This window comes from Engraulis encrasicolus, chromosome 1 (assembly GCF_034702125.1).
Source record: "Engraulis encrasicolus isolate BLACKSEA-1 chromosome 1, IST_EnEncr_1.0, whole genome shotgun sequence".
In the NCBI taxonomy this organism is placed as follows: domain Eukaryota; kingdom Metazoa; phylum Chordata; class Actinopteri; order Clupeiformes; family Engraulidae; genus Engraulis; species Engraulis encrasicolus.
Window position 1 is genome coordinate 2,687,235 of NC_085857.1, and position 18,392 is coordinate 2,705,626.

An 18,392-nucleotide genomic window follows, 5' to 3' on the forward strand; every position below is an offset into this window, starting at 1 on the left:
CGAATGAGGAGAAGAAAGGAGGAGAGAAGACGAATGAGGAGAAGAAAGGAGGAGAGAAGACGAATGAGGAGAAGAAAGGAGGAGAGAAGACGAATGAGGAGAAGAAAGGAGGAGAGAAGACGAATGAGGAGAAGAAAGGAGGAGAGAAGACGAATGAGGAGAAGAAAGGAGGAGAGAAGACGAATGAGGAGAAGAAAGGAGGAGAGAAGACGAATGAGGAGAAGAAAGGAGGAGAGAAGACGAATGAGGAGAAGAAAGGAGGAGAGAAGACGAATGAGGAGAAGAAAGGAGGAGAGAAGACGAATGAGGAAAGAGTAGGAGTAAGAAGCAAACACATCTGACCTGCAGCCAGAGTCAGCCTACACCAATCACTGGGGAGGGACAGGAGGTCCTACACCAATCACTGGGGAGGGACAGGAGGTCCTACACCAATCACTGGGGAGGGACAGGAGGTCTTGCAGCCAGAGTCAGCCTACACCAATCACTGGGGAGGGACAGGAGGTCCTACACCAATCACTGGGGAGGGACAGGAGGTCCTACACCAATCACTGGGGAGGGACAGGAGGTCTTGCAGAAGTTCATTACAGGGCCGGACTGGCCATCTGGCATAGCGGGCATTTCCCGGTGGGCACTTCACCCTCTCATAAGTAGCGTGCACAGAACTGACTCCCCGGTGGGCCCTGCATTCTCCTGGGCCCCTATTTTCAGAAATGTTTAAAAAAATAAAAAAGGTGAGTCAGTTCCGTGCACGCTAATTATGAGGGGCCCCTTTAAGCGAGAAGTGCCCGGGCGCTATTTCTCCCCCATGAGGGGCCCCTTTAAGCCAAAAGTGCCCGGGCCCTATTTCTCCCCCTGTCCAGCTCTGGTTCATTATAATGGTGGCAATGTTTTGGGTTTATACATTTGTTTTACAGCACATCACACTTAGCTGTTACAACTTACATGTACAGACTGTGATATGCTGACACATGGGTATTGACGGATATTGACAGAAGGAAGAAATATTTATATAATGTTCCTCATGCAAACAGGTACTGCACATGCTTCTATCCTCCATTCGGTCCTCTCTTTCTCTGTATCCCTCCCCTCTCTCTTTCTCTATTCACACCCATTCACCCCCATTCTCTATCTTTCTCTCTCTCTCTCTCTCTCTCTCTCTCTCTGTCTCTTTCTCCCCCCATCTCACTCTCGCTCTAAAAGGTGTGGGGACTGAATTTCTACACTTTCCACAAAAGTGCCAGAAATTTTCTCAAAAGTGTCAGAGAAAGCATATCTATAGTTCATTTGAAACTCATATCTTAGGGAAAAGGCTCAGGGGGTCCTCCTACGCCCTTCATATTACTAGACTGAAGTCTGGACCAGCAGTCACGACATAACTCCCAGAACTTTGGGGTTGCTTGGTAACCAAATTTTGTCAAAATATGGAAGGTATAGAGTCGGGAGCTGAATAGGCAATAGGAATGGAAAAGGTTAGACAGAGGAAGATGTGGGCAGCTATATATGGAGAGAGAGAGAGGGGGGGGGAGAAAGAAAGAAAGAGAGAGAGGCTGAAAGTAAAGAAAAAATGACAGTCAAAAATAGCAGAATAGATAATGACAGTGAAAGAGATACTGAGTGAGAATAACAGAATGACAGACAGAGAAGAGAAAGATATGGAGCGAGTACGCATGCATCTGAGTTTGGGGCAAAATGTTTATCTTGTCCCCCATCGCATGTCTTAATTAGCCTGGCAACGAAATCCTTTGTACTTCCACCTAAAGATGTTGGCTCCGCACTTAGTCCAGTGAAACCCTGCTAGCTCGGTTCGCTCATTGTTCAGCCAATCAGCAAACAGTTAAGAGTGGTGAGGCAGAACTCACCCACAAAATCCGTAACTGATTGGTTAAGGTAACGCTACTCACATTTTTGTTTTGTTATTTGTATGCTTTTGCGACACTATATTGTAATAGTCCTGCTAATAAAGCACCATATGAATTTTAATTTGAATTCGGAACTCCAATGAATTTCTCAATGGCAGAGTAAGATCTCCCATCCTTCACGGAGACGGATTCCTCTTAGCTTTCGCCAGACTGTTTGACAGAGTCAACAGTCAGCTTTTGCCCAGGCTATACCTTCATAACTGACTCCATCAACTCTACAGCAAAATGGCTCTAGTCTTGAGATTCCACCATAATAGAATGATAATAAAAGGCAGATATACTATGAGGAGACAAGGCCTGGATGGACCAATTCCCAGTGTGTGTGTGTGTGTGTGTGTGTGCGTGCGTGCGTGTGTGCATGGCAGTGTGTTCGGTGCTTCCAGAGCCTGAGGCTCGGCTGATTGGCTTACGTCCTGTAACAGATTGTCGGCAGAACATTTGTCAGGGGATTGGTGTGTCTGTGTGTGTGTACGTGCGTGCGTGCGTGTGTGTGTGGTAGGGGGGCATCCTAATTGCCAATGACTGACTCAGTACTTCACTCGTGTGCACACATGTATGCACACACACTCACAAACACACATATGTGTGAGAACACACATAGCTACACAAAAAAAGACCATATCAGTTCAATGTGTTTGATGATATATCCTCTGTAAGAATGGAGATTTGGTAGTGATGGGCACAAAGACTCCTGAGGGATTTTCTCTCTATCTCTGTCTTTCTCAGTCTGACACATATCACCCACCCCCACAAATGCATGCATACGCACGCACGCACACACACACGCACACACACCTACATACACACACACACACACACACACACACGCACACACACACGCACACACGCACATACGCACACACACACACAGTGTGAACACAGGAAGTGGAGGGTGTGTGAGTGTGTGTGTGTGTGAGGTTGCGTACGTGTGGGGAGGGTCATAAGCAAACTGAGCCAACACACAGTGATGGGTGGGGGGTTAGGGTCAATAAAAGGTTGACATTCATCACACCACAAAGCAGACGTGTGTCATCGTCACCACCTCTGAGTCTCTCGCGGGATTGGTTAGAGGGGTCGAGGGGTTGCCAGAGGTGGTGCATTTGGCAGGGTGGGGCAAACAGCAGTGCTAAGGGCAAGCTGAAGTTGTCACTCACCCCAAAGCCAAACATGTCATCTTTAGCACCTGCCATTGGTCTGACGAATTGAACTCTCTGAAATTCCATCTTTCACAGCAGAGTAAAGGTGATGTCGTGAGGGTGGAGAGAAGGTGGTTGGCAGACACCTCTGCTTTGGGTCGAAGTGCGTGTACTACATGAAGAAAGATTGTGGCCGTGGCCTAACCGGCAGCCATGGCCTTATGGCTACGATGGATTTTTTGCAGGGTCGAATTCCACTCCCTACCACACTCCAAGGCACCTAACCACACACTGTTCCAGGAGCTGTAACCAATACCCTGCCAATTCCTGTGAGTCGCTTTGGATAAAAAGCTTCAGCTAAGTGCATAGCTAAACAATGTCAAAGATAAGACGGAATACATTTAGGCACAAGACAGTAAGAGTGGGCTAAAAGCTGTCACCCAGACAACCAAAGCAGGCTCCTTCTTCTTCTTCTTCTTCTTCTTCTTCTTCTTCTTCTTCTTCTTCTTCTTCTTCTTCTTCTTTTTAGGGTAACACTTCCAAATAAGGGGCCATAATTAACAGTAAAGTAGCTACAACTTAATACTTAAGTAAGGGTTAATAATCATTACTTAATGCCACATTAGACACATATTAATTGTTATTAATGCATATGCTGAACATTAGTAAGCAGTTACTTAACTATTAGATAACTATTACCTTGTTTTACAAGTTAATAGCATATTATTATTTAACTAATAGATAAGTAAGGGCACAGTTAATAGTTAAGTAGCTATCAGGTCATACTTAACTAAGGACCAAAATTAACACTTACTTAATACAAAAGTAAGGCATAATCAGGTCTCTAAATTAACACACGCCAACACGCCAAACACAGGTGAAAATTCATTTTGGCTAGTAGAAAAAAATACCTACCCGCCAATTTGGTTAGTAGCGCCCGAGTACAGTAACTTATGAACGGTAAACCGCTGCTCTGACGAACGTTATAGGGCGAGATTTCCTACATTACCCATGGACACTAGCGTCACGACGTAGCCTCCCACCGTGGGCTTTCCAGTGCAGCGAGCGGCAACTCCATGCTGTTGTGCGCGGCAGGATTGAAAACATTTCAGACGACCAGCCTTCTGTCAGATAAGCTGCGCTCACACTATTCTGACAGGCAGCTCTCCTCCTATGCTCTCGTCGCTTTCGCTACAACCCTTTTAACGTCACTACTGCTATTATTACTATATGAACCTTGCTGTAACAGGCTGCATTTTTGAAGCAGCGAAACCCTGACCGTTTCAATAACAGGACTTACGCAGATTATGCATAGCGCTACTTCTGTTGTGTAGACTATGTTTTGTGCGAGTGATGAGAATGTGGCGGGGGTTAGAGCAAGGTTCTGTGTGTTGGTGAATGCTAGTAGTAATTGTAAATAGTGACGTTAAAAATGAGTGGTTGTGGAACGAAATAGCGACCAGGGCAGAGGAGGAGAGCCGACTGTCAGAGTAGTGTGACCGTAGCTGTCAGTTCAGTTGTCTTCTGAAATGTTCAGAGTCGTGGCGCAACTAAGTTAGAAAGCCCACGCCATCGGAAAGAAAAAAAAAGCTTACAAACATTATGAAGATTAATAGTTTTGAAGCGAAACTAAACCATTCCTTTGTGATAATTAAGTTAATGTTTGAGAATATTAGCTCCAAGAAGTGCAGTGCATGATGGGTACGCAATCTACAGACAACAATATTTCGGTATTATTTAATCATTAGATATGCCTTGCTTTTGTATTAAGTAAGTGTTAATTAAGGTCCTTAGTTAAGTATGACCTAATAGCTACTTAACTATTAAAGTGGACATGAAACACTAGACAAAGTTGTCCTCATTAGAAATATTGAGTCTTAGTCTATCCATTCGAGTTGCCTTAATAGTGTCAGTGACACTGGTTAAAATATAATAAGTTTGAGAAAGATACATTTAAGCAACTGTGTAGCGCCATGATGTTCCACGGCAGAACGTTACATCACTGGGTGTGTTGCCTTGGAAATTCTACAGTAGCAAGCATCGGAGACGGACACAACGACATTTAATATAGAGATTTGACTATTATGGAGAACGGTAATAAGTAGAGGACAAAGGGAGGGCGTTATTGTATTGCACCTGGCTGCAAGAATACATTTTACCGTTTAAAGGCGAGTAAGAGCAAGGCAGTTCATTTCCATCACCTGCCCTTGAAGCGCAAAACGGTCCTCCACCGTTTGTTGGCCGCGCTAAAGTGGAAAAACCCTCCTGTCAACAACTATGCCGGTCTGCAGTGACCATTTTTTGGATGAAGATTAGCCTACATAGAGGAAAAGATATTTGATCCATCAGGGCGTCTAGTGACTAGGTCCACAAACAGGCTTAAATTGGACGCAACCCCCTCTGTGTTCAATTTTACAACGTATGGCAAAGTATGGTAACGTAACTTTGGCCCTGCCAAAATTGCGCTGCGCCTGAAAAGACGACAACGGCGCACTCATCTAGTAGAACAACTTCAGGTAGCCTACGATAGTATGAAAGACAGACTAAATGCTAAATTAATCACCAAGGGTAATAAAAACATTGTGCAATTCCATGTTAGCTTTGAACACTTGCACCTTTCTCGCCCACCACAGTTGTTAACAGGTTTTTATTTACTTGGGGTGGGTTAAGATTAAATGTCGGGCGATCGCTACCTCCATCTACTACACCATGCCCGCTAGTGGGCGTGTCAGGATACATTAAACTTCCAACCTTTCTTTAAAATTTTAGGCCACAGGCTTGGGTGCAGTTATTTAATAGTTGTTTGGCTTTCAGTGGTATAGTACCATAGCCTTTCTACCTATATAAACCCTCTCTGATAGTACCCAACCCAACAAATACATAATATGTAGCCTATATTTAGTAGACTTAATGTCTTGTTGCATTACACCAAATGGCAAACCCAACAATTTTTAACCAGTCATTTACCCTCTATATTCATCATCATTATAGGATAGCTTATTTCCCATTCAAGTATCAAAATCTGACATATAAAGATAAGTATAACTACAACTTCACAAAGGAAGAATGAAACATTTAGATTATTTTACTACTGAATAAAACAACACACACTCCTAAAATAGATCTACACATTACACAGTATATCACCTTAGTATAAAATCAACACAAGCGAACAAATGCCTTTGAACTGCAAACATATTCTTTATTTCTATAGGTCAGGCATACATCCATTCATTTTGAGGTAGACGGTGAAAGTACTACTGAGTGTGACATTCTGCAAGAACATCAATTAGGCCTACCTAAAACCGTGAGTGTAGGCACACAGACTGATGAAGTGCATCAGTACAGTAAAGGCACAATGACAGGCAACATTGACAGTTGGATTAGCCATGACCATCCTTACAGCAAGCCAGTGCGGGACTTAACACCCTTGCCAGCACCAAAGCCTGCCGCCTGCTCAAGTGACACAGAGTGGGATAACTTAGATGAGGGTAGTGCAATGGAAGAGGAGGAGTCAGATGAGGATTTTGATGAGGGAAGGGATGAGGGAAGACCACCTAGAAAGCAGTGAGGAGAGTGACAGTGAGGAGAGTGACAGTGAGAGTGACTGAATGTGATGTAGCCGCCATCTCTGACCGCAAATGCATCGCTTCAATTTCAGAGATTAAAAAACTCTTCAAGCTGTGTCACCTAGAAGGATGTGGAAAATGCCTTACTCAACCAGCAGTTATAAAGAAGAGTGAGTTTGGGTTGAAAGTTGAAACAGAGTGCATTGATGGTCATAATTACACCTGGACATCACAACCACTTGTCAGGGGGATGATGGAGTGCAACATCACTATACCGGCAGCGACCTTTGTTACTGGCAGTGAATGTAGCCCCTTCCTTGAAATATGCGACCCCATTGGCCTGAAATGTTTGTCGAGTTGTTCAACATTCAGAAGGCCTACATAATACAGGAGGTAAAAAATGTATGGACCACCCATAATGAGTCTCTGCTGGCTGCTGCAGGGGATGAACCACTCCTGCTGTGTGGTGATTGTAGATATGACAGCCCTGGACACAATACCACATTCGGAACTTACTCCCTCCTTGACACCAACTCAGGCCTGGTGCTGGCACAGGAGACTGTGGAGGTGACGGAAGTAAAAAATAAAAATAAAAAAAAAGCTATTGGTTGGAGGTAGAGGGCATGGAGAGGTGCCCATCACAGCTGAAGGAGCATGGTGTGTCAGTGTCCGTGTTGGCTACAGACTTGCTCCACATCACAAATGTTCACGAGTGGACCTGTGGAGAAACGATGACCAAGTGTGAACATGCACCTTACACAGCTGAGGAAGAAAGAATGCATCCCTGGTTACAGCCTGACTCAGCTGCTTTTGAAGTCCTCCAGAAGGTGGTTCTGGACAAGGTCCTCCTGAAGAAACTGGAGAAAACATGTGAATGTGTACACACAGGCCAACTTGAGTCACTTCACTCCCTGTACACCAAATATGCCACCAAAAGGAAGAAATTCCTAAAGGAAAGTTTCGAAGCACGCCTCCAGATTGCTGCAATAGATCACAATGTCAATTCCAACAGACAAATGGCAAAAAGAAAAGATGGAGAGATACAATTCAAACACAAGTTCTCAAAGGGAGCACAACACTACATCACCACTCCCAGGAAAGTGAACAAGGACTATAGTTTTAGGAAGGACATTGTGTCAGGCGTAGTCAAGAGGTGCAGATCTGTGATGTAATAACAGATACTTCTCCGTGTGTATGTTAAATGAAGCAAGCGTAGCTACCGTATTTACCTGATGGGCAGCTTCAGTGGCTCCCCTCGTACCTCTCGTAGTGACAGCATCGCCACTTCCAATACGTCGTTTTCAAGGCAGAAGATGCTGAACATCTGAGACATGGTGATACACGTCTCACCCTCGATCAAATGGTCCAAATCAGTCTCAAGGCAACACTTGCACTCCCACGACGTGCACATGGGCTGGCAATGATTACACATGCACCAGTCAATGTTGCCCACCCTGCTCTCACCTCCCGAAACCGATTCGCATAGCCCTAGTCCTGCTTCCATATGCCCAGTAGTGGCAATGCTACGCAGTTCCTTCACTATTGGCTCGAAAGCATAAGCCATTGGGGGAAAGCCGTGGGATTCGCTAAATCTCTCCACTTCATCCTCCATAGTTTAGCTAAGTTTTTAGCAGGCTACGGGTGAGCAGCAGCAGAGCACAGTATCCCAGAGTAACCGAACCAACCAACACAGAGATACCGGAAGAACTTTGCAACACACCCGGTGATGTCATAAACAAGATGGCGGCGAATATTAATAATGGCATGCATAACTAATGTATCCGAAATGTCTTTTTTAAATGATCTACGATTATATTGCTATAATTTTCATCTCTAAATAAATTAAAACTATACTTAACTTATATAAAACGCTATAAATGTAATGTTTCATGTCCACTTTAACTGTACCCTTACTTATCTATTAGTTAAATAATTATATGCTATGAAATTGTGACATTAATAATGACCTGCATAACTAATGTATCCAAAATGTCTTTTTTAAATTATCTACGATTATATTGCTATAATTTTCATCTCTAAATAAATTAAAACTATACTTAACTTATATAAAACGCTATAAATGTAATGTTTCATGTCCACTTTAACCCTTACTTATCTATTAGTTAAATAATGATATGCTATGAACTTGTGACACATGGTAATAGTTATCTAATAGTTAAGCAACTGCTTACTAATGTTTACATGTGAATTAATAACAATTTATATGTGTCTAATGTGGCATTAAGTAGTGATTGTTAACCCTTACTAAAGTATTAGGTTATAGCTAATTTGCTGTTAATTATGGCCCCTTATATATATGGCCCCTTACCATGTGTCTCAAGTTCATAGCATATAATTATTTAACTAATAGATAAGTAAGGGTACAGTTAATAGTTAAGTAGCTATTAGGTCATACTTAACTAAGGACCTTAATTAACACTTACTTAATACAAAAGCAAGGCATATCTAATGATTAAATAATACCGAAATATTGTTGTCTGTAGATTGCGTACCCATCATGCACTGCACTTCTTGGAGCTAATATTCTCAAACATTAACTTAATTATCACAAAGGAATGGTTTAGTTTCGCTTCAAAACTATTACTCTTCATAATGTTCTGCATTTATTGTAGGGTTTTTACCATTAAAATTAATAAGTGGTACATGAAAAAATTACATCTCATCACCCCACCATCATTGAGAAGTGTACGTCCAATCCTTGCTATATAATGGCTCCTGTTGCCACTATTTATATGATTTGAACGAGTGAAAACTAGATGTCACAGTAGATTAATTACTTAACTATTAGGTATGCTCAGCCAACTCTATTATAAGGGTCCCAAACATCAATACCAATTGATTAATTAACCATTAGTTATCCACAGCCAACTCTAATATAAGGGTCCCAAACACCAATATCTATCTATTAATTAACCATTAGTTATCCTCAGCCAACTCTAATATAAGGGTCCCAAAACCCAATATTTATGCATTAATTAACCATTAGTTATGCCTTACTTTTGTATTAAGTAAGTGTTAATTTTGGTCCTTAGTTAAGTATGACCTGATAGCTACTTAACTATTAACTGTGCCCTTACTTATCTATTAGTTAAATAATAATATGCTATTAACTTGTAACACAAGGTAATAGTTAAGTAACTGCTTACTAATGCATTAATAACAATTAATATGTGTCTAATGTGGCATTAAGTAATGATTATTAACCCTTACTTAAGTATTAGGTTGTAGCTACTTTACTGTTACTTATGGCCCCTTATTTGGAAGTGTTACCCAGGAAGTGAGTTGGGTGAGAGAAACGGGGAATGACTGGCAAAGGACCCGGGCCGGGAATCGAACTCGAGTCAGCAGCGTATTAAGGCCAATTTATACTTATTGGCGCTGACGGTTGCAGAGCCTGTGCAACCGTCTGTGCGCGACCACGCCCCCCGCGCAGAGGCTCTGCAACCGTCGTCGCGCGCCTCAAAAAAATCCTGACTACGCGACAGACGGTTGCGAAAGGTCGCAGAGAAAAGGCGCTGTGATTGGTCGTCTCGCTACTTCCTTGTTCTCGTGGCGGCACAGTTCTCCGGTAGTTTACGAGAGCCAAACTGTCAATATTCTGTGGAATACGAACGCTTTCTTTCCAGTGTGTGTAAATAAATGAAGCTACAATGACTGAACTAGTAAGTAACAAACAAACAATACATCAGTTTAGCACTCACGGCACAATGCCTGCAGTCTGACTACTGTACTGTAGCCTTGTAGCTATGTAGCCAAATGTGGCTAACAACATGAGACCTCATGCGCAGATCTATAACATCAACCGTGGTTAGCGACCGTAACCAACAGGCGCTGTTGCTGAACTATAATCTGCCCTTTAGACGAGTGTCCTACCACATCAGCCACAGTAAGGCCCCAAAGCATTCTTCCATCAATAAACTGCATTTGTAGTGTGACATTTGAGGGATGGTTAAGGTCTAGACGGTGGAGGAATGTGGATCGGGAGTTTGGATCAGGCTGTTTGGACTCAGAAAGGGTGGATGGATTAGACTAGAGCAGTGCACCTGTGCTATCGGTACGCCAAAAGCTGCCACTCATGCCATACAAAGCCGGTCAACCAATCTGTCGGTCGGTTGGTCGGCCTAGATGATGCAACCCATTGACAGGACCCGCAGTGTGTCTGTGTGTGAACCCCACTGGCCCTTATTAGAACCGCAAAGTACTTCAAGGTTGGATTTTTCTTAAGAATCAGATTCAAAGCCAAGGCCTGACCGCCTTTCTTGTTGGCTTATGTCAACTTAAGGCAACATGGTGTGAAAGTGTCTCGGATCTTCTTGGGCAGTTAGAGAGAGATCTTTTTTCTCCCTCCTTTACTTTCATTCTTGGCTTTCTTGTCTACTGACCCAGGGGAATAGGCTTCCTTTATTTAAAATACCCAGAGGGTTCAAGGCTGATTAGAATTTCCTTTTTCAGAGATTGAAGAGAAGACTGATGTCTGATGTCAAGTACTGACACACGAGAAGGGAGAAGCATCTGAAACTCTCTGTGTTCTCTACTCTCTAGCGTTTTCCGACAGGGTATTTTATACTCAACATTTTCTCTATTATTCATATTGACAGGGCTATATTTTCCAATGTGTCAGTTGTCAAATGTCTTTGAATGAAAGTATTTGCCTACTGTATAGTAAAAGTTTGTATATAGTAGTAAAAGTATAAAGCAAGTATAGGGAGGAATAATATTCATTTTGTTGACTAAGGACAAACCAAATTATATTAGAGTGCAGATGCAAATTGAAACATTTCAATGATGGAGTTGAGAGAAAAATTTAAGAGGACAGAGAAAGATACGCAAGTGGTCTGTGTGTATGTGTGTGTGTGTGTGTGTGTGTGTGTGTGTGTGTGTGTGTGTGTGTGTGTGTGTGTGTGTGTGTGTGTGTGTGTGTGTGTGTGTGTGTGTGTGTGTGTGTGTGTGTGTGTTTGTGTGTGTGTGTGCGTGCGAAAGATTGTGCGTGCGTGCGTGCGTGCATGCGTACACGCGTGCTTGCATGTGCAAATGGGGAATGTGCGTGCGCGTGTGTGTGTGTCCATGCGTGCGTGCGTGTGTGTGAATCCCACCTTCTGGTCGTGGCTGTAGGCCAGGGCCCAGTCCTCTTGGATGGGGTGGAAGAGCAGGCTGAGGACGTAGAAGCTGAGGCGGTACTTCTGGTAGGTGGCCCCCTCATCTGAGCTGATGAGAACACTGCTCTCAAACTCTGGGTCAGTCAACACCAATATCTAGAGAAGAGAAAGAGGAAAAGAGAATGTAAACATGATAAGAATATATGAAGATAGAGGGGGATGAGAGGGATGGAGGCAGAGTCACAAAGACAGAGAGAGAGAGAGAGAGAGAGAGAGAGAGAGAGAGAGAGAGAGAGAGAGAGAGAGACGGCATAGTTAGGCGAGTGTGTGTGTGTGTGTGTGTGTGTGTGTGTGTGTGTGTGTGTGTGTGTGTGTGTGTGTGTGTGTGTGTGTGTGTGTGTGTGTGTGTGTGTGCTCCCAATTATGCAGGATACTGAGCGGAATTTGTACAGGATACAACACTGTGTGTGTGTGTGTGTGTGTGTGTGTGTGTGTGTGTGTGTGTGTGTGTGTGTGTGTGTGTGTGTGTGTGTGTGTGTGTGTGTGTGTGTGTGTGTGTGTGTGACTTCTCTTCCTGCTGTTTGCAAGCAGAGTGTTAGTGGCAAACAGGTTATTAAAAAGGTGCATACAGTATATGCTACTTGTATATGTGGCATACATGGCCGAACACCTTATCTACTCTCTCTCGTTCATCTCTCTCTCTCTCTCTCTCTCTCTCTCTCTCTCTCTCTCTCTCTCTCTCTCTCTCTCTCTCTCTCTCTCTCTCTCCACCCTTCTCTATGTCACTTGCACTATCACACTTCTACTATCTTTTTTCTCTCTGTATGTCTGCGTTGGGATGGGATTACTCTCTCTCTCTCTCTCTCTCTCTCTCTCTCTCTCTCTCTCTCTCTCTCTCTCTCTCTCTCTCTCTCTCTCTCTCTCTCTCTCTCTCTCTGAGATGAAATGGGATGAGTCTCATTTTTTACTATCTGACTTACAGTACTTCGACCTTTATAACTTTTCTGAACATTGCCAAGCTAACCAGAAGGCTTTCAGTAAGTGGATAAAAGATCAGAGTGAAGATCTGAAGTAGCCTACTTATGGGGGCAAAGTGCTAGCATCAGCAGCAGCAGCACACACGGAGGAACTCACTATGTAAAAGTGAAAGTCCTACTGGGAAACTCCAAGTCCCATTATCATTGTGACATAGCACTCCACAACACACAAGTGTTCACTGCATACAACAAAATTGCATTTATGCCTCACCCATTCAAGGTGCAGCCTCCAATGTCGCCCCAAGGAAGCAGTGCGACAGGACGGTAAAATGCTCAGGGTACCTTAGTCATGGGGGAGGATGGGGGCGAGCTCTGGTTGATTACTCCCCCCACCAATCTGGCAGTTCAGGAGACAAACCGGCAACCTCTGGGTTTCAAGTCCGACGCCCTAACCGCTTACCCATGACTACCCCCAATGGAAACGAGTGTGACAGGACAAACAATGCTCCTTACTCAATCAAGTTTGGACCTGGGAATACCTGGCACAATTTATGCTGGTTTCTACTGTACCAAAGAAAGATCTTTTCCGTGGTAAGACAATATCTTTTTTTGTTTGCTTATTGTTGCTTTGAAATGCCACTGGTCACTTATTTTGGGATTGAGACCTCTGGAAAAAAAACAAAAAAAACATCTGCACTGTTTACCACCACATTTATGACTGTTTGGAATTGCTAATGTTGCGGTACACTGTGTTCTCTCCTTAAACCGGATTTGAATTGGAAAAAAACAGCAGCGCATTTGTCATTGACAGAAATACTTTTCTCTGCAGATGTAACAGTGAATACTCCCTGGTGGTGATTTTCATTAGGAGCCAATAAACAGACTCTCAGATTCTCTGGCAGCCATTTCAGCCTCTCTCTCTCTCTACATTATCTTTTTTCTACCTTAACGCAAAGGGGGCTGCTTCACACACTCTTGGTGTCCCTATGTACCACCCACCACACTTCTCCCATTCAAGGACTATCCATACTGTGCTCCCTCTCAGCAGGGTTATCGATCCTAGGGTCCTTTGCATGGCCAACACTGCTGGGTCCGCCTCCAATGACCTCATGGCAAGCCATCCCACTTCTGTCTGACACCATATAATTCCTATTGTTTTTTGCTGAACCGCATCGTAGCTCATTACCTTTATATTAGCTGACTTTTAATCTCTGAATTTCACTCTCTGAATTGCATCGCATTGCTTCGCTCCTGGTGAATTTGCTTTGGTCCCTTCATTCGCCAACCCTCCATAGAGAAATGCCCCCCCTAGGGAGCCCGAACGACCCCTGGGGACTGTAGGGCCCCTGTTGAGAAGCGCTAATACAGTCCAACAACATCCACCTGCTCTAAGACCGAACCCACCCAGGCAGCCTGCAGCTGTTCCAGTGAGGCTGTCACAGCGATCTCAACAGCACAATCAAGCCCTAGCACCCACACACACACCGACCACCTTCTACTCTGACATCCAAACCACGTACCCACCCAGGCAGTGGGCTGTCCCCTTCCCCTGATGAGGCTATCAAGGCTGGCATCAACAATAGGAGCAGGGCTGCTCCCTCAGCAAATTAATCATGTCAGCTAGGATCAATTGTGTGCTATCAGTATCAGAGGGGCTGTGGATGAGATACTAATTGCCCTCTCGAAGTCTCTCTCTCTCTCTACGTCTCTCTCTCTCTGTCTCTCTCTCTCTCTCTCTCTCTCTCTCTCTCTCTCTCTCTCTCTCTCTCTCTCTCTCTCTCTCTCTCTCTTCCCTTCTCTATGTCACTTGAGCTATCACTCTTTTACCTCCTGTTTTTTCTCTGTGTATGTCTGCGTTGGGATGGGATGGTGGTGGTAGGGGTTTATGAATTCAGTGTGGGGGTGGGGTAGCAATGAACACATTGGGATGCAATGGGGTGGATAGCAGTGGAGGTGGGGTGAATGTGGATGTAAATGGTTGGGTTGGGGTATTTCACAATATTGGGATTCTCGTCAGGCATCTCGTTAGGAATGCCAGGAGAGAAATGTCAAACTGTCATTGAAATCAGACCCAGGGCAAACAAAATTGAAGATTGGGGTCCGCTACTTTGTTAGTATGGCTAAACACAGTGACTGAGCTTCCATAACTAACTGTGTAAATACTTATTTTCCTTTGGATCCTCCCATTTCTTATTGACCCGTCCCAAAAAAAATGAATCTTGATTGATACATAATTGTTGGAATCACAGTCAGAGCGCACATTGTCGACCCTAGTCATGGTTCTCCATCACAAGGTTTAAATAGAAAGCTCTTAACAATACACAACTGACAAGCAAAAACGTGCACAAGGGAAACAATATCCAGATCCTCACCATGTGTGGGTTATGGCAGTCATGGGTAAGCGGTTAGGGCATCAGACTTGTAGCCCAAAGGTTGCCAGTTCGACTCCCGACCTGCCAGGTTGGTGGAGGGGACTAATTAACCAGTGCTCTCCCCGATCCTCCTCCATGACTGAGGTACCCTGAGCATGGTACTGTCCCGCCACACTGCTCCCTTGGGTCACCATTGGGGGCTGCCCCCTTGCACGGGTGAGGCATAAATGCAATTGTGTTGTGTGCTGTGTGCAGTGTTCATTTGTGTGCTGTGTCACAATGACAATGGGAGTTGGGGTTTCCCAGTTGGGCTTGCTATGAGGGCTTTCTACAGTATATCACAAACGTGAGTACACTCCTCACAGTTTTTGCAGATTTGTGAGTATATCTTTTCATAGGAAAGCATTACAGAAATGTCACTTTGACACAATGATTAGTGACCTATTAACAACATATTTAACCGCTAGAATTTCTTGTTCACTCATAAAAAAAAACAAAATATAGCCATTAATGTTTGAACATGTAGTCACAAAAGTGAGTACACCCCAGATTAAAATCTGGTAGAGAAGGGGCTGTGTTGGCTCAAATCGGCTCGAAATGAAAAAAATAGTGTGCGTTTCAACCTTTCTTTGCATTTAACTTTTACATTTTGAGTGTGCACCTGGCTTAAATACATTGGTGTGAGATTTGAATGCAATCCTATGGAGAATATCATGATCTGCTTCAGTAATCACAGTGCATGTTGACATGCATGTTTCTTTTAGGTGTATTTCAGATTGCCAATGTTGACAGCATCCATGCATCCCCAAACCATATCAGTCCCACTACCATGCTTGACTATTGAGAGGATACACTTTTTTTGTAAAACTCACTTGTTTACCAACACACATGCTTGACACCATCTAAAGTAAATTTGTTTATCTTGGTCTCTTCAGATCACAAGACATGGTTCCAGTGATCCATATCCTTGGTCTGTTCGTCTCTCTTGAGACCAAGATAAACAAATTTTGTATTTTGTTTTAATCAAAACAAAATCAACTTGATTTAATCAATCAAGAAATTTAAGCGGTTAAATATGTTGATAAAAGGTCACTAATCATTGTGTCCAAGTGAAATTTCTGTAATGCTTTCCTATGAAAAGGTATACTCACAAATCTGCAAAAACTGTGAGGGGTGTACTCACTTTCGTGATATACTGTAGGTGACTGATTGTTCTGGGTTAGTGGGAGCGGGTAGCAATGAGCAGCAGCTGGTGGCCACTGCGGGCACTGCGGGCACTGCGGGCACTGCCCACTACCAAAAATATGTGCACTATGTTCACACATAATAGTGCCAGACTAAATGGAATGACAGTCAGGACACAGCACATCAACCTTTCTGAACAGATTACATTACAATTAGTTGACTTTTTTTTTTTTTTAATCCAGCGATTTACAATTATGTACAGGGTATTGGTTACAGTCCCTGGAACTGTGTAGGGTAAGGTGCCTTGCTCAAGGGCACCTCAACCATGGACTGATATAGGTAGTGGAAGTATGGGATTTAAACCTGCAACCCTCTGATCTAAAGTCCATCTCCTTAAGGCCATGGCTGCAATGGAGTGATTGCAGTAAACCGTGAACAAGGGAATAAGGGAATACGTGAGCAGGGCTCCAGCCACGAACCCCCTGTGCAAGACATACGAGAGAAATACTACTAGTGCCTCTTTTCCACTGACGATTTTCTGGTAGGACTACAGCTGGACACAGTGCGACTCTGCCGCCACTTTTTGCTTTACGATTGAGCTATGTCGTACCTATTCGAAATTCAAAAAGCGGCGGCCGAGTCATGCTTTGTCGAGCTGTAGGCCTACCAGAAAACCGTCAGTGGAAAAGAGGCATATAAGGATTCTAACAAAATCCTCGGTGACATTTGTATGAAACAGCTCTTGACAAATGCCTCTAAGGAACCGCAGCCAGTCTTTTTGGAATTAGAGTTCACTAAGAGAGTAGTTCTGAATGACACTTGCAATTTTTACAACAGTTGTGAAAGACTCATAGGTACAAAAGGAAATCAAAGGTAAAAGTGTCTTTCAACCTAGACTGTACTTCATGAGAGGATCAAGCGAAAACTTCTACTCTCGGCAAGATTGGCTTTCACAAGACATATTGTAGGACAATCACAATTAAGGGGCTGAGAGGTCCACTAAAAGAAGAAGAGAATAAAGTGAGGCAAGGCTACAACCTTGAGGCCCCTGAGCAAGACATACAGTACGACAAACGCAATAAAGGGGGTGAGAGGACCACTAAAAGGATTACAACAAAACCCTCAGTGACATTTGTATGAAACAGCTCTTGACAAATGCTTTTAAGGAACCGCAGACAAATTTTAACAAGAGGTTTTGGAGTAGCAGAGTTCACTGGGAGAGTAGTTTTCAATGACGCTTCCAATTTTTGCTGATTTTTGCCAACAGCTGAGCAAGACTCTTACTTAACGGTAAAAGTGTATCTCAACAGCTGAGTAAGACTCTAAGGGAAAAGTGTATCTCAACAGCTGAGTAAGACTCTTACTTAACGGTAAAAGTGTATCTCAACAGCTGAGTAAGACTCTTACTTAACGGTAAAAGTGTATCTCAACAGCTGAGTAAGACTCTTACTTAACGGTAAAAGTGTATCTCAACAGCTGAGCAAGACTCTTACTTAACGGTAAAAGTGTATCTCAACAGCTGAGCAAGACTCTTACTTAACGGTAAAAGTGTATCTCAACAGCTGAGCAAGACTCTTACTTAACGGTAAAAGTGTATCTCAACAGCTGAGTAAGACTCTAAGGGAAAAGTGTATCTCCACTCAGGGGCGGATCTAGTCATTTTGGGGCCCTAGGCGAAATATCAACATGAGGCCCTAAAAAGTCATTATACAGACATGAAATTATGCGTTTTGGTGCTATTTAAGTGTTTTGAGTCATAGATCTTCGATAACTTCTACTGCATAAGGGGCAGTCATGGGTGAGCGGTTAGGGCGTCAGACTTGCATCCCAGAGGTTGCCAGTTCGACTCCCGACCCGCCAGGTTGGTGGGGGGAGTAATCAACCAGTGCTCTGCCCCATCCTCCTCCATGACTGAGGTACCCTGAGCATGGTACCGTCCCACCGCACTGCTCCCCATGGGGCGCCACTGAGGGCTGCCCCCTTGCACGGGTGAGGCATAAATGCAATTTCGTTGTGTGCAGTGTGCAGTGTTCACTTGTGTGCTGTGTCACAATGACAATGGGAGTTGGAGTTTCCCAATGGGCTTTCACTTTCATAAGTTTTTGGTGTGTTCACTG

General features: G+C 43.7%; 1 protein-coding gene across 1 annotated transcript in view; it reads right to left on the reverse strand.

Moving 5' to 3' along the window:
- The window catches only part of LOC134445522 (VPS10 domain-containing receptor SorCS3-like), a 219,938-nt gene that overhangs the window by 94,551 nt on the left and 106,995 nt on the right, over nucleotides 1–18,392 (reverse strand). The window contains exon 4 of the mRNA XM_063194583.1: nucleotides 11,739–11,897. Within this exon, the coding sequence (XP_063050653.1) occupies nucleotides 11,739–11,897 (159 nt within the window). The remainder of the gene's footprint in view (nucleotides 1–11,738; nucleotides 11,898–18,392) is intronic.